At 39.9% G+C, this 13,874-nt stretch overlaps 1 protein-coding gene across 1 annotated transcript; it reads right to left on the bottom strand.

Moving 5' to 3' along the window:
- Nucleotides 1-248: 248 nt before the first annotated feature.
- Nucleotides 249-2,675, bottom strand: LOC306858740 (uncharacterized protein; the record flags this gene model as incomplete). Its single annotated transcript, XM_079399425.1, has 6 exons — nucleotides 2,364-2,675; nucleotides 1,716-2,021; nucleotides 1,299-1,589; nucleotides 815-1,135; nucleotides 598-735; nucleotides 249-463 (listed from the first exon to the last, which is right to left on the bottom strand). Exons 1-6 carry the CDS (start codon nucleotides 2,662-2,664, stop codon nucleotides 249-251), a joined length of 1,572 nt encoding a protein of 523 aa, XP_079255551.1. The 5' UTR covers nucleotides 2,665-2,675.
- Nucleotides 2,676-13,874: the final 11,199 nt, after the last annotated feature.

The following is a 13,874-nucleotide window of genomic DNA, read 5'->3' as shown; positions in this document are numbered from 1 at the left end:
ATCCACTGACAGATTGGCGAGGGCACAGAGAGCGGTGTCAGTTTGTCTGAGAGAAAATCAGGCATGATGGTATTGAAGGTCGAGCTGAAGTCCACCAATAAGATCATTGGGTAATTCCCAGGTCTGTCAATGTTTTGCAAGATGTAATGCAGTCCCATGTTGACTGCATCAAGGGTCCAGAGATGTTCTTCAGGTAGGCCAAGACCAGTCTCTCAAATAACGTAGCATTAGTCACTAGTCACTCAGTATTAATCATAACAGCTTTCATAAATGTTATCATCAGATTTGTCTACCACACGTTTATTTTCTATATCATTCACATTGACATAGTCCTCTTCAGAATGATCAGAGTCCACATTAATATAGTCCTGTTCAGAATCATCATGATCCATGTTTTCACCAAGTTCTACATTTTCATAATCAGCCTCATCACCTTCTTCATTTTTGTTATCATGGGATGCACCTGCATATGTATTAGACAGACATAGAGGGACAATTACAGGAAAATGATGAAGAAAAAAGTGACTTAGGATGAAAGTTAAAAAATAAAATAGAAGACATCATCTTGACTTCTTTTGTAAAACTCAAGTCGGTTACCTTTTGTAAAAGAGCACTTTAAATGGGTTTCTTTGTTTCTTTGCTTTTGTCGTCTCTTCAGCAGGAGGATGATTATGAGGACGGACAATAAGAGCAGCGCAGCTGACACTGCAGCACCAATGACAGGAAGCAGGGAGGCTGAGAGAGACACATGTGTTTGAGTTAAATTGTCATTACCAGCAGTCCAGCTTGTTTTTAAACTCTTACACATCAGTACCTGTGATAGTGATGAGCAGCAGTTCAGAGGCAGATGAACGGAAGGAGCGTGAGGAGACACTGACTTCATAAACACAGCTGTAGTTTCCCTCGTGTGAATAATCTGCTTCAGGAAAGATGAAGGAGGCAGAGTGATTGACAGATGACTCAGTCTTGGTGATGCTTGACCCTCTGAACAGGTGAAAAGAGCCTCCAGGATACTGAGATTGAGTTGAACAGATGATAGTGAATCTGTGGCCCCTGGTGATCACTGGCCCCTGAGGCCCCACGTCAAACCATCCATCAGGATCACTGTGGGAAATGCTGGGCTGCTGCAAGTTCACTAGAAAACAAGAATACATTTATATGATTATAGAAAATCAAACAATAAAACTAAATGAATAAAAATGGCTTCAAGAACTGTGCCTTGTCAGGATCAAAAATACAGAATGAATTCACTTTCATGCAACTAATGCATGCAATTTATGATGATTGAACGCACTCACCCACATTGATGATAACAGTGTTACTCAAAGGTGACTTGACAGTGTTGTTTTGGTAGGAGTAACGACAGCTGTAGCTGCCCTGATGTGAGACGTCTACATTAACAATTGGGTTGAAAGTCACATTAGATAGATGTGTCTGGGAGGATACAGATGATCTGTTTCTGAAGAGCTGGAATTCAGCATTAACATTGCATCTTGGTTTAGGTGTTGTGCATCTGAACTGGATATTTTCTCCAGGAGAAACAACTACATGTCTTGAGTTCAGGGAAAGAGTCGGCATCTGCAGCTCACCTGCAAAATAAATATGTTTATTTAGAAATGTTTAAAACTATGAAATTCATTCATCTTTATGTAATTTCTGTTGCTCACCCCCCCCCCCCCTAAATAATGAGTGAAAATGCTTAAGATTTGACTTACCTGAACAAACAACACCAGCATCTTCACCATGACCACAGTCATGTGTTCCTAATCCTCTGTGTGAACATTGTGTGAGGTTTCCTTCACTTCCTGAACATTCAACATTATCCAGCCAGATCGATCCATTGCCTGGACCGTATGCGGCACTAAGAGGTGCACTGATGGCTGATCCACACTGTAACTGTCTGCACACCACAGCAGAATCATTCAGGTCCCAGTAATCATCACACACGGTTCCCCACGTGCCATTATGATGGATCTCCACTCTCCCACAGCATGAATCAGACCCATTGACCAACCTTATGCCTGGTAGTTGGCATTAAAAATGTGAACAATAAGGATTCAAAATGTGTATTTGGGTCATGTGGTAAGTATCTGTGTTATTCATTAGTTTACATAAGTTTTTTATTATCTGGAGCCAAACACCTTGGTTTATGTTTTTAAATTGCTGTGATATTACTTTCACCTCAAGCAAGGGATACATTTTCAAAACTCTTAGCACTAATTTCTAAACATAATAAAAACTACATGTTTGAAATTTAGTAACAACTGTTTTAATTAAAGTAATTGAATGTAAAAACAAGAAATGTGATGCTAAGAAAATATTACAGACAAATACAACAAAATAACAGAAAAAAGCAGATATACCTTGTGAGCAGATGACACCTGCATCTTCACCATGATTACAGTCATGTGCTCCAAAAGAAGGATGTGAGCACTGTGTGAGCGAGGATTCATGTCCTGAACATCCCACATCATCCAACCAGATCTGACCACTACCCCGGCCAAAATGAGCACTGGTTTGTGCATTAACAGCTATTCCGCATCCCAGCTGTCTGCACACCACAGCAGCATCCTTCATGTCCCAGGAGTCATCACACACTGTTCCCCATTGGCCGTTATAAAGGATCTCAACCCTTCCAGAGCAGTCACTGATACCATTCACCATTCTGATACTATAATCTTCTAAAAACAAAATAACTCCGTTATGATAAAACTCGCATCAACAGGCTAAACTTTTAGACTAGCCAAAACAGTGACTGGTTATGCCATGATGCAGCTAGAATAACGTCTGTTTTAAAAATGAGTGACTAAGTGTTTGTTACTCACCAGCTACAGAAGTCAGAGCACTGGCTGTTGAGATGAAAAACAGGGACATTTAAACATACTTACAATTAGATATGATTTACCAAATAAAACAATAAAAAATTAAGATATCAAACAGTATTGGCTGATAATTGCATCCTATTAATTAGTCAGTGTTGTCTCAAACTGATCTTTTGTTAATGTTGCTCATGAAGACTTACCTGCTTTGAGAGATATTTACAAATATGACAGGCTAGCAGTGGTGCCTCTACTGAGTGCTTGTAAAATAATAGGCAATGCTGTTTACAGGGTGAGGTATAATTTATAATTCTTTATTAAATAGCTCATGACCAATTTGTTGTAATATAGTAGTTTGCCAATAGGTGTCACTGTTGTACTGACGACATTGGGTGTCACTGCAGTTCAGTTTCTTCCTACTTCCTTTTTTCAGTCATGACAATAAAAAAAAAAACATAAAACTTCAACAGGTTATGGGCTCAGGGCCCGTATTCACAAAACATCTTAAAGGAACACTCCACTTTTTTTGAAAATAATCTCCGCGTCTGGCGGTAGCACTTTTAGCGTAGCTTAGCATAGATCATTGAATCTGATTAGACCGTTAGCATCTCTCTCAAAAATGACGAGTTTCAATAATTTTCCTATTTAAAGCTTGACTCTTCTGTAGTTACATTGTATACTAAGACTGACGGAAAATGAAAAGTTGCGATTTTCTAGGGTGATATGGCTATAGGCTACTCTCTTTCCGGCATAATAATCAAGGAACTTTGCTGTCGTACCATGGGTGCAGCAGGCGCAATGATATTACGCAGCACCTGAAAGTAGTCCCCAGCTATATCATATAGTTACCAAGTGGAGACTTCTTTCAAGCGCTGAGTAATATCATTGCGCTTGCTGCACCCATGGTACAGCAGCAAAGTTCCTTGATTATTAGTATATAGTTATAATAAGTATAGTTCCTAGCCATATCGGAGATGCTAACGGTCTAATCAGATTCAGTGATCTATGCTAAGCTACGCTAAAAGTGCTACCTCCAGATCCGGAGATCGGCTGAATGGATTCAAAAACGGTAAAACTCAACTGTTTAACTCTAGGGGAGTGGTAAAATGAGCTTATTTTTTAAAAACGTGGAGTGTTCCTTTAAGGCTAAAAGTAGCTCCTAACTTGCAGATTTAGGAGAAAATCTTAAAAATAGTGGGCGTGTCAGTCCTAAATTTAGGACTTCTAAATTTTTACTCTAAGAGTATTTCACAAAGCGTTAGGTCCTAAATCTGTGAAACGTTAGGAGTAGTGAAGAGGACTCCTGAGTCACTAAGACCAACTCACAGCTATCCTAAAATGGCTGTTGCCGGCAATCTGCCTCAGAATATAAACATTTTAGAAACATTTCACGATAATGAGCCTTTAAAATGGTATCAACTTTAAGATTTGGAGGTTATCCCAACTCCAAATTTTCCTTTGATTATATCCTTTTCATTAACCAGTTGGGCAAGAAGTAACAGATGTTCTTGCGTCCAGTTTGGCTTTCTTTCACGTTTGCATGTCTTACTATCAGCCATGATTATTCTACTCTGTTAATTAAAAGGCGGTTTCTATGCATCCGCTACAAGAAGCATACGTTTCATACAAGAGGCTGACAATTAGCTGAACATATATTTGTTTAATTAGTGACACTAAGCCTGCATGTTAAAATCTTTATTTGAATGTGGCAATTAACATTATTTTTTAAACCTTTATTTGGATATGGCAACATAATATCCTTGCTCTTCAATATTTCTATGAATAAATCTCTGACAGAGACCCCTCCCCTCTCCTACCAGCCAATCACTGTGTGCAAAGTTAATAAGCATGCTGACATAATCCATAGCAACGAGGTCAACCCCGCCCTTACTCTTAGCTTAAGACTTCTCTCTATTCCTTAGTAAAAGTTTGTCTCAGCAGCTTTGTGAATAGGTTTTAAGAGAAAACTCTTAGCTAAAAACATTACTGCTATTTAGGAGAGCTCTTAGTGATAAGATAAAATGTTTTGTGGATACGGACCCTGATCTGCGCTAAAAGGTGCTTTTTTTACACAGGATTTTTTGTGTGATATAGACAGTGTTGTGGAAAACACAATGGAGGATAGACTGTTTATTGAAAAGCTGAGCAGGCCAGAGAACTGGGCAACCTGGAAATTTCAAATGGAACATTTGATGAAAGCAAAAGGACTATGGGGGATGGTGGTGGAGACTGACAACGTGCCCGAGGGAGCAAATGTACAGACAAGGGCAGAATTCAAAAAACGGAAAGAAAAGGCGTTTTCTGTGTTGGTGCTGAATGTGAGTACACCCCAAGCTGTAAGACCCCTAAAGAAGCGTGGGACACGCTGAAAGAACATTTTGAGAGAGACACTCTTGCAAACAAGTTGTTTCTGAAGAAAATATACTTCAGATTTGAAATGTAGGAAGGAGAAAGCATAACTGAACATTTGAAACGAATGAAAGAACTAACTGACCAGCTAGGAGCAATAGGTGCTGTAATTGAAGAGGAGGATCAAATTGTAACTGCTGGGTAGTTTGCCATCAAGCTATGCTACAATTGTCACTGCACTGGAAACTAAGTTGGACAATTTAACACTGAAATTTGTTCAGCAAGCATTAATAAATGAAGAACAAAAGCCAGTGTCTGCTGATGGTAACTATGGCAGTGGTATGTCCAGTGGTACTGCATCCAGTGGCGCATCAGCGATGTCAACGCAAGTTCGCGGTGATATGCAGTCCAACACTGGACGTGTGTATTTCAGCCGAGAATGTAGTTGTTTAAAACTCAAATCTGCGGTTTATTTATAAAAACAGCACCTATTTGAAAATGTGCTTCGCCGATTTCGGAGCCGTGAGCTCCAGGCGATCACCGGGCGCTCAGTGCTCATGTATCCCGAAGAGAGGAGTATAACCTCGGCTAGTCCTTCTGACATTTGCTGCTGGCTCTGATGTCTCTGTAGTGGATAAACATAAGATATAATTCGTTTTGGGTAAATCTAACAGGTAATCTTTGGTCTATCGTACAGCTCCGGGTATCCACATTCAGTGACAATGATTTTGTCCTCTATTGTTGTTTCGGATTTCTGCCTCCGCTCGTAATCATGTCACTACTAGAGCAAACTTCTGATTGGTTAACGCGGTGCGAATATCCGCCAAAGTTCAGATTTTTCAACTTGTGCACGTCAAATGCCCGAAATGCTCAATTTGCGCTGCCTCATTCACGCGAATCGCGCCGCAGGATGTCTATTCGTGTCTTTGCATGAATGCACTTAATGCTTAACGCTTCATTCGCGTCTGGTGTGAACGCACCAGCAGTGAAAGCTGACAGATCCAGCTCATGGAGATGCTACAAGTGTGGGAAAGAGGGACATATCAAGCATGACTGTCCAAGTAAAAAAAGAGGGAATAAAACCCACAAGGCCAAAAACGTAACATGTGAAGGAGTAGAAGACTCGTCTAAGAGTGGTTTTATCGCTAAACACGCGAACCAGGATAAAATGGTGTAACAAAACAAGTGGTTGTTAGACTCTGGAGCCTCAAAGCACATAACATGCCATGAAGAAATCCTCCAAAATTACCAGCAATTTCCAAGACCACAGTCTGTGAAACTCGGTGATGGCAGAGTGGTTGATGACCCAGGATTTGGTAACGTTAAACTGAGAATGACATTCAAGGTCAGTGATGTAAAAAATATTATCCGGGAATCTCTTCTCAGTGGTAGCTGCTGGCAGAAGAGGAAATACGGTGCAGTTCAAAAAGTCTTGTTGTTACATCCATAGTAAAAAGGAATGGGAACACAAAGATCTGATGGGTTGTATCAGCTGGATGTCAAGGAAAGTTAGCCTGGCTGTCACTGTGCGTCAAGTGCTTTAGTAACAGCCAGTTTGTGGCACCAACGACTGGGACACACCACCAAGTTGAAGGAACTTAAAAATCTGGTGAATGGAATGGACCTTCCTGCAGAGAAAGAAGTTCCCTTATGTGAAGTATGCGTGGAAGGCAAATTGTCTAGGAAGCCTCATAAGCCAGTGGGAGAAATCCGTTCCAAACGCAAACTGCAGTTGGTCCATAGTGACGTCTGTGGCCTCATGCAGACTGAATCTATAGGTGGGTCCAAGTATTTTGTGACATTTCTCGATGACTATGTTGCAAGGTATACTTTATGAAGAGTGAAGTCCTTTGCAAATTCAAGGAGTTGAGAATTCTCCAATGAATGTGGACAGAAAGTGACAAGACTAAGAACGGACAATGGTGGGGAATATACTTCCAAAGAATTTCAAGAATACTTGAAGGCTCAAGGTATCCATCATGAGACAACTGTACCTCACACACCTCAGCAAAATGGTGTTGCAGGAAGAAAGAATAGAACATTAATTGAAGCAGCAAGAACCATGTTCTCTCATTAGGGCTGTGCGATTCGGGGAAAAATATCAAATTGCGATTTTTTTTTACAGATATTGCGATTGCAATTTGATTTGCAATTTTAAATTTGCAAAGTCAACCTTCAGCTCAATATTGTCAATAATGTTCAGCACAGTATGAATAGCATTACCCTGCTGAAAAAACAAACAAAAAAACAATAGAAGCCATCACATAAATTCTTATAGTTTCCATTATAAAACCATTATATTCCAACTATTCCTTTTTGTTTTGGGCATTATTTCAATAGGAATTTCTGTTGTTCTATTGGTTGCCACCTGCTAGATTACATCCCACCATCAAATACCAGTAAACACCATTATAGTTTACATTAAAACCAATACAATTCCCATTATTGTCACGGTGCACACAGCAGGGAGGTGTCAGCGAATCACAGTCACTGCAGTCATCGGCACCCATGCTAACGAGATCACAGTCACCTGCATTCTAATTCCCCGCACCTGCCACAGCCAATCAACCTGCACTATATCAATGCTCTCCCCACACTCCGTCCTCGTCCGGTCTACCGTTCCTTACCTGAACATAGCCTGACTCCTTGCTACTAACCTTGTGTCTGTGTTGCTTACCTCAGTGTTCCAGCTGCTCCAAAGCTCCCGGTCTCCACCGCTGCGATTCTCCACCGCTCTTCGGATCCCCACAAGCCGACCATGTTCTTCCTCCTGTCACGATGAGACACCCCCTGTATACTCACCTTGGGCACCTCTCACAGTATCCTCCTGGTTTTCCTGCAGTTCCTTTAATAAAGACCTCTGTTTGACCATATTCCTCCGTGTCTCATAGCCTGCTTCGTAACAGGAGGAACAGGGACACGCAGACGAGGACGTAAACTCAAACAATACTCTTTAATGTCGACATCAGGACATGGCAGGACAAGGCAAGGCAGACACCGACAGGAACACCGGGGAGTAACGAGTAGAATAGACAAAATAACACTGAACAGACAGGACTATAAATACACAGGATAATTAACTCAAACACCTGGAACAGAATAAACTACTAATCACATTTAACATGGACAGGAAACAAACCAAATATGGGCATGGAAACACAGGGAGCACGTGGAAACACAAGACACACACAATAGAGGTCTGACAATTATAAACCTTAAATCCATTACATTTTCTATTGTGTTTTGGGAGGGGTTCTACTGTTGTTTGTTGTTGTTGTTTTTTCTCTCTGCAGGGAAGATTATAATGGTATTACTACTTTTACAGAATTACTGAATTTTACAGGAAATATTTGTCTATTTTTTATAAATAAAGAACTGTATTTCTTTAGTCAATTATTAAAGTATTACATGTTACACGGGCTGATTTATTCATTTTTAAGTATTTGGGATTTTAAGAACAAGTGGGAAATGTGCTGAATGTTTCATTTCATCCAAGTGAAATTAGCAAGCAGTTAGAGTTAATTTACATTAGTTTTAAAAGCGGAGCCAGGCGACATGCGCTGTGACGCAGCTCTTGCAAATTACCTTTTTTGTTCATTGTCTGTCATTTCAAAGCTGAAGTTACATACGTTTTTCTTTAGTTTTAATTTGCCTAACTTTCGATCTGACCCTGTTTAAATGGTGGGCATTTACGCAGTTGGCTAGAGCAGTGCTGATCGGGGAGAACGGAGGTGCGCTCACTCTATTGGTTAGTAAGACCGCCACTCAAGACTGGCAGTCATGCTTGTGCTCTGGAACAGAGTAATATCGCGTCCACATCGCAGGCTTTGCGATTAGCAAATCGCAACATCTCAAATCGCGATTTCGATTCGATTTTGATTAATCGCACAGCGTGACAGCCTTATCTCTCATGCTAAATTGCCAAAGACATACCGGGCGGAGGCTGTAGGGACAGCAGTTTACATACTGCCCACGTCTGTTCTGAAACAAAAGACGCCCTACCAGAAATGGTGCGACAAACAGCCAAATGTGAGTCACATGAAAGTGTTTGGTTGCGTAGTTTATGCACATGTTCCAGATGCAGAAAGAAGAAAACTGGACAAGAAAGCTGTGAAGCTCCGTTTCGTGGGATATGCCAATAATGCAAAGGGTTAAAGCTTGTTTGATGAAGAAAAAAGAAGGATTCTAATTTGTCGGAATGTGATCTTCAATGAGTCAGACTTTGACTTGAAACAAGAAGTGGACATTTCTTGCTCAGAGAATGAAGTTATCATGAAAACAGATGAGAAAACATCAGTTGATGTTACTGTCAATGAAACCGCTAAAGACAGCGGCAGACTCAGAAAACCACTCAAGAGGTATGGATATGATGAGTTTGCGGACCTAGTGACTGATAGTCCAGGTGATATGTGCAAAATTTGAGGTGATATGTTCACTTTTTCATGAAAGCATGATATTTGGTACACTTGTATAGTTTGTGCCCCCAAACATTTTCAGAAATGGAGCCATCGCAAAAACACCACGTGGTTGTCATGGCGACCATTTTACTTTCCGCCATAATCAAATGATGTATTTTGTCATATCTCCTAAACCAAACATGATAACACAGAAAAGGTGATGTCTACCCTTATGTTTTGATGGTCAATGATACCATATACAGCAACATAAATTGTTCAGGTGAAGAGTTAATGGTGAAATCGGCAATGTAAGAAGGAAATAACAGCATTTACAAAAGTCTATATTATGGCTATTATTATTTTTTTTCTTTGATAATTAACTAATATTTTATTCAATAGTACAATAAAAGATTGTTTTCAAGAATACAATTATTTATTTCAGATAAATATAAAAAATATAATCTCAAGTAAGTATATTTTTCCTTACTTCTCAGGTAGAGTTTGGTAGGCGGTAGTATGTTTCCAATACATTCTTGTTCTCTCTCAACAATGCTCTAACATCACATGCAAAATGCAACACAGTCTTGCTAAACTGTGTCTTATCTGCACTTCTTCTGCTGCACCTCTGTCATTTTCTCTGGGTCTCTGGAATTGTCAATCATTGCTTCTCAGTCTATTCTTAGTATCTTGGGCTTGACTGAGACCTGGATTTTTCCAGAAGACTCCACAACCTCTGCTGTTCTCTCTATCAACTTCCCTTTCTCCCGGTCTTCTCATTTCTAATAATTGGAAATACTCAACCCACTCTTCCCTATGCATTAAAATAATTTTGAGTTTCAACTACTGAGTAGTTAAACTCCATATTGTAATGATTTATCACCTTCCTGGTCATATATAATCCTTTTTAGAGGAGCTGTATGGGCTGCTGTCCTCATAGCAGTCCACTTTTAGTCTTTGGTGACTTCGAAATCCATCTGGAGAAGCCTTACACTGCAGACTTCCACTCCTAGCTTCATTCGATCTCAAATGGCTTACCACCACAAGCACTAACAAATCAGGCAACCAGCTTGACTTAATTTATACATGCAATTGTATCACAGACAACATTTGATAAAACCTCTAGATATCTCTGCTCATTTCTTTATTATATTGAACCTACATATTACTACCTGTGTGCCACCAATTCCTCTACCAGTTACTTTTAGGCAAACCTATGCTCCCTTTCATCCTTTCATCTTTTCCCCGTAGTGTCATCCTCTCTTCCTTCACCCACCCATTTCTCATCTCTGGATGTAAATACAGCAAGTGACACTTTATGATCCACTTTAACTTCAATGAGCAAGTGAGGCAAAGCAAACGCACGCCCATAGAGGTGCAAGTTGAAGGAAAGAATATGATCAAATTGAAAGAACAACTGCACACTCACTTAAGCATAGGCTATCTATTATGCTTAAGTGAGTGTGCAGTTGATCTCTTTCAATTAGTCCACTTTAACTTCATGTCAAGACAATATCTGTCTAGACAGGCCAGTGCATACTACCCCTTCTAACCTAAAAAGTTGCCCCATGTATCATCATCTTTACAGTATTTTTGATGAGCATTCTTTTGGGTGGCTCACCAATGTAATAGATTTCTCTAATATAAATAATAAAGTATGCTTGACCAAAACCTTTTTGGGGAGAATAATTTATTGAAGATGGTAGTGTAGTAGTTCTTCAATACATATTACATTAATAGCGATGTTAGCATGTCTTCCTTCAAATAATCTTAACCCTTGTATGAATCCTAGCTTCTCCCAAAGCTCTGACTGTGGGACACAATTTTATACCTGAAGACAAAAGGGCAAGAAACAACAGATACTGTTAGGACCTTCCTGCTGATAGAAGACGTTCTACCATTGATGACACACAGCTCTATCATTCATTTCAACCAGATAATCCAATAGTAGCTGCATGGATCTCAGGCTGCCTGGCAAACATCTCGGCATGGATGAAAGAACATCACCTGTAGCTCAACCTGGCAAAGACTGAGCTTCTCTGAGTTTTTCCTGCCACTCCAACTGTACAGCATGATTTCATCATCCTGCTAGGTTCATCAAAAATTATTATTTGGTGACGAGCTGACCTTCAAGGACCATATTAAAAAGACAGCTCGATCGTGCATGTTTGCATTGCACAACATCAGGAGGATCAGGCAAATGTTTCAGAATGCAGTGGCACAACTGGTCTTCCATGAGCCCACTTCACACCTCTCTTTATCTCCCTGCACTGGCTATCGGTTGTGGCTCACTTCAAGATCAAGACATCGATGTTTGCGTACAGAATAGCCACAGGTTCAGCACCCCTCCTACTTCCTCCTCACTCTTACGAATCTACATCCCCTCCAGAAGCCTGAGATCTGTAAGTAAGTGATGCCTTGTGGTAACATCACAAAGAGGCATTTTCGTTCACCTTTCCTGGCTGGTGAAATGATCATCCAACACCTGCAGTACTTAACAGAACACCCAACAGATTATTTGACAGCAACACTAATTTAATCCTATACCCGACCCATTTGACATAAAAACTGCAACCCGAACCACACCTGCATTAAATCTCCTACATGAGGTAGAAAAAAAAAATGTATTAAAACTTTTATTCAAATTGTGAATAGATTAAATACAGAAAGCAAACAAAGAGCGCCCCCTTTAATATAATCACTACAGCTGTCAATCAGTGGCAGCGCAATTGGCTACATTGCTCAGTGTGTACTGGACCAAGTCTTGGTTATTGGAACCACAACCTGCTTGTCACCGTTCGGCCCGCACCACACCCTACACATAAATATTATTCCACCTGTTACATCAGATATTAGTGATTCACCTGTGTGTACCCGCCCGCACTCTGGCCCCAGAGAGTGGTTGTAAATTAAATTTACATTAAATATATTTGAAATTTCATTCTGCATCTTCTGAGATTTCATTGTAATCCTTCTCATAAAGTCACTAAATTAACCATTAACTGTTCACCTGATTGCGTTGCCATCTGCGTGTGATGTTAGAGAGTTGTTAAGAGAGAACAAGAATGTATTGGAAATACCTGTATATGAAATATATGATAGTGTTCTTGAAAAAAAAAATATTTTAATGTATTATTGAATAAAATATTAGTTAATTATCAAAGAAAGAAAAAATGTATAGCCATAATATAGACTTTTGTAAATGCTGTGATACTGTGATGCTCATTGCTGATTTCACCATTAACTCTTCATTTGAACAGTTTTATTTTGTTCAAAATAATCATTGTAATCATTGACCATCAAAACATAGGGGTAGACATCACCTTTTCTGTGTTATCATGTTTGTTTCAGGAGTTAGAATTTTTACTTATCTAGAAAGTAAAAATTCTTCTTGATTTAAGAATTTCTTGATATTTTGGCTGGAAACAAGACAAAAATTCTAAGTAAGAAAAGCATTTTTTTCAGTTTGTTTCTTCAACAGAAGCATTACATCGAAGCCATTCTTCAAAAATATGGCATGCATGATGCCAATCCTGTTGTAACTCCAAGTGATGCAAATGTGAAGCTAAAAAAGAATGACGGTGTAAGCAAGCCTGTGAACTCAAGTACTTACCAGTCCATGGTAGGAAGCCTACTGTATGCTGCAATGGCCACACGACCTGACATAGCACAAGCAGTGAGTGTTGTGTCAAAGTTCAATGCAAATCCGAGTGCTGCACATCTGATGAATGGCGGTGAAGAGAATTCTACGGTACTTGTAGGGTGAATCTTGCTCTTAAGTTTGAGTGGTCAGATTCTTGAACTTTGATCAGATACTCAGATGCTGACTGGGCTCGTGACCAGGACGATCGTCGTTCAACAACTGCCAATGTGTTCTTACTGGGTGGAGGACTAGTGAGCTGGCTCAGCAAGAAACAATCAGCTGTTGCCCTTTCTACAGCGGAGGCTGAGTACGTTGCACTTAGTCAAGCAGCTCAGGAATGTGCCTGGATTAGAAGACTACTGAGTGATCTTGGGATGGATGTTACACCTGTTGTGATTCTGGAGGACAACCAAGGAGCTAGTGTTGTAGTCAAGACCACCTAAACCGAGACCAGAGTGCGTTGAGACCAAGACAAGACCAAAACTTTAAGGGTTTGAGACCAAGACAAGACCAAGACCAAGGCAGGACGAAACCGAGTCGAGACGAAGACCAAACAGCACTCATCAAATTCATTTGAAAGATCCACATTTACTGTGAAATGTCTTGGGAAAAAAAAAAAAGTAATTACAGGGGTGAATTTTATTATTTATTATTTTATAGGAATTTTCC

This window comes from Barbus barbus (assembly GCF_936440315.1).
Source record: "Barbus barbus genome assembly, chromosome: 3".
Lineage (NCBI taxonomy): Eukaryota > Metazoa > Chordata > Actinopteri > Cypriniformes > Cyprinidae > Barbus > Barbus barbus.
The sequence above is the reverse complement of the archived record's forward strand: the minus strand, read 5'-3'. Positions and strand labels throughout refer to the sequence as shown.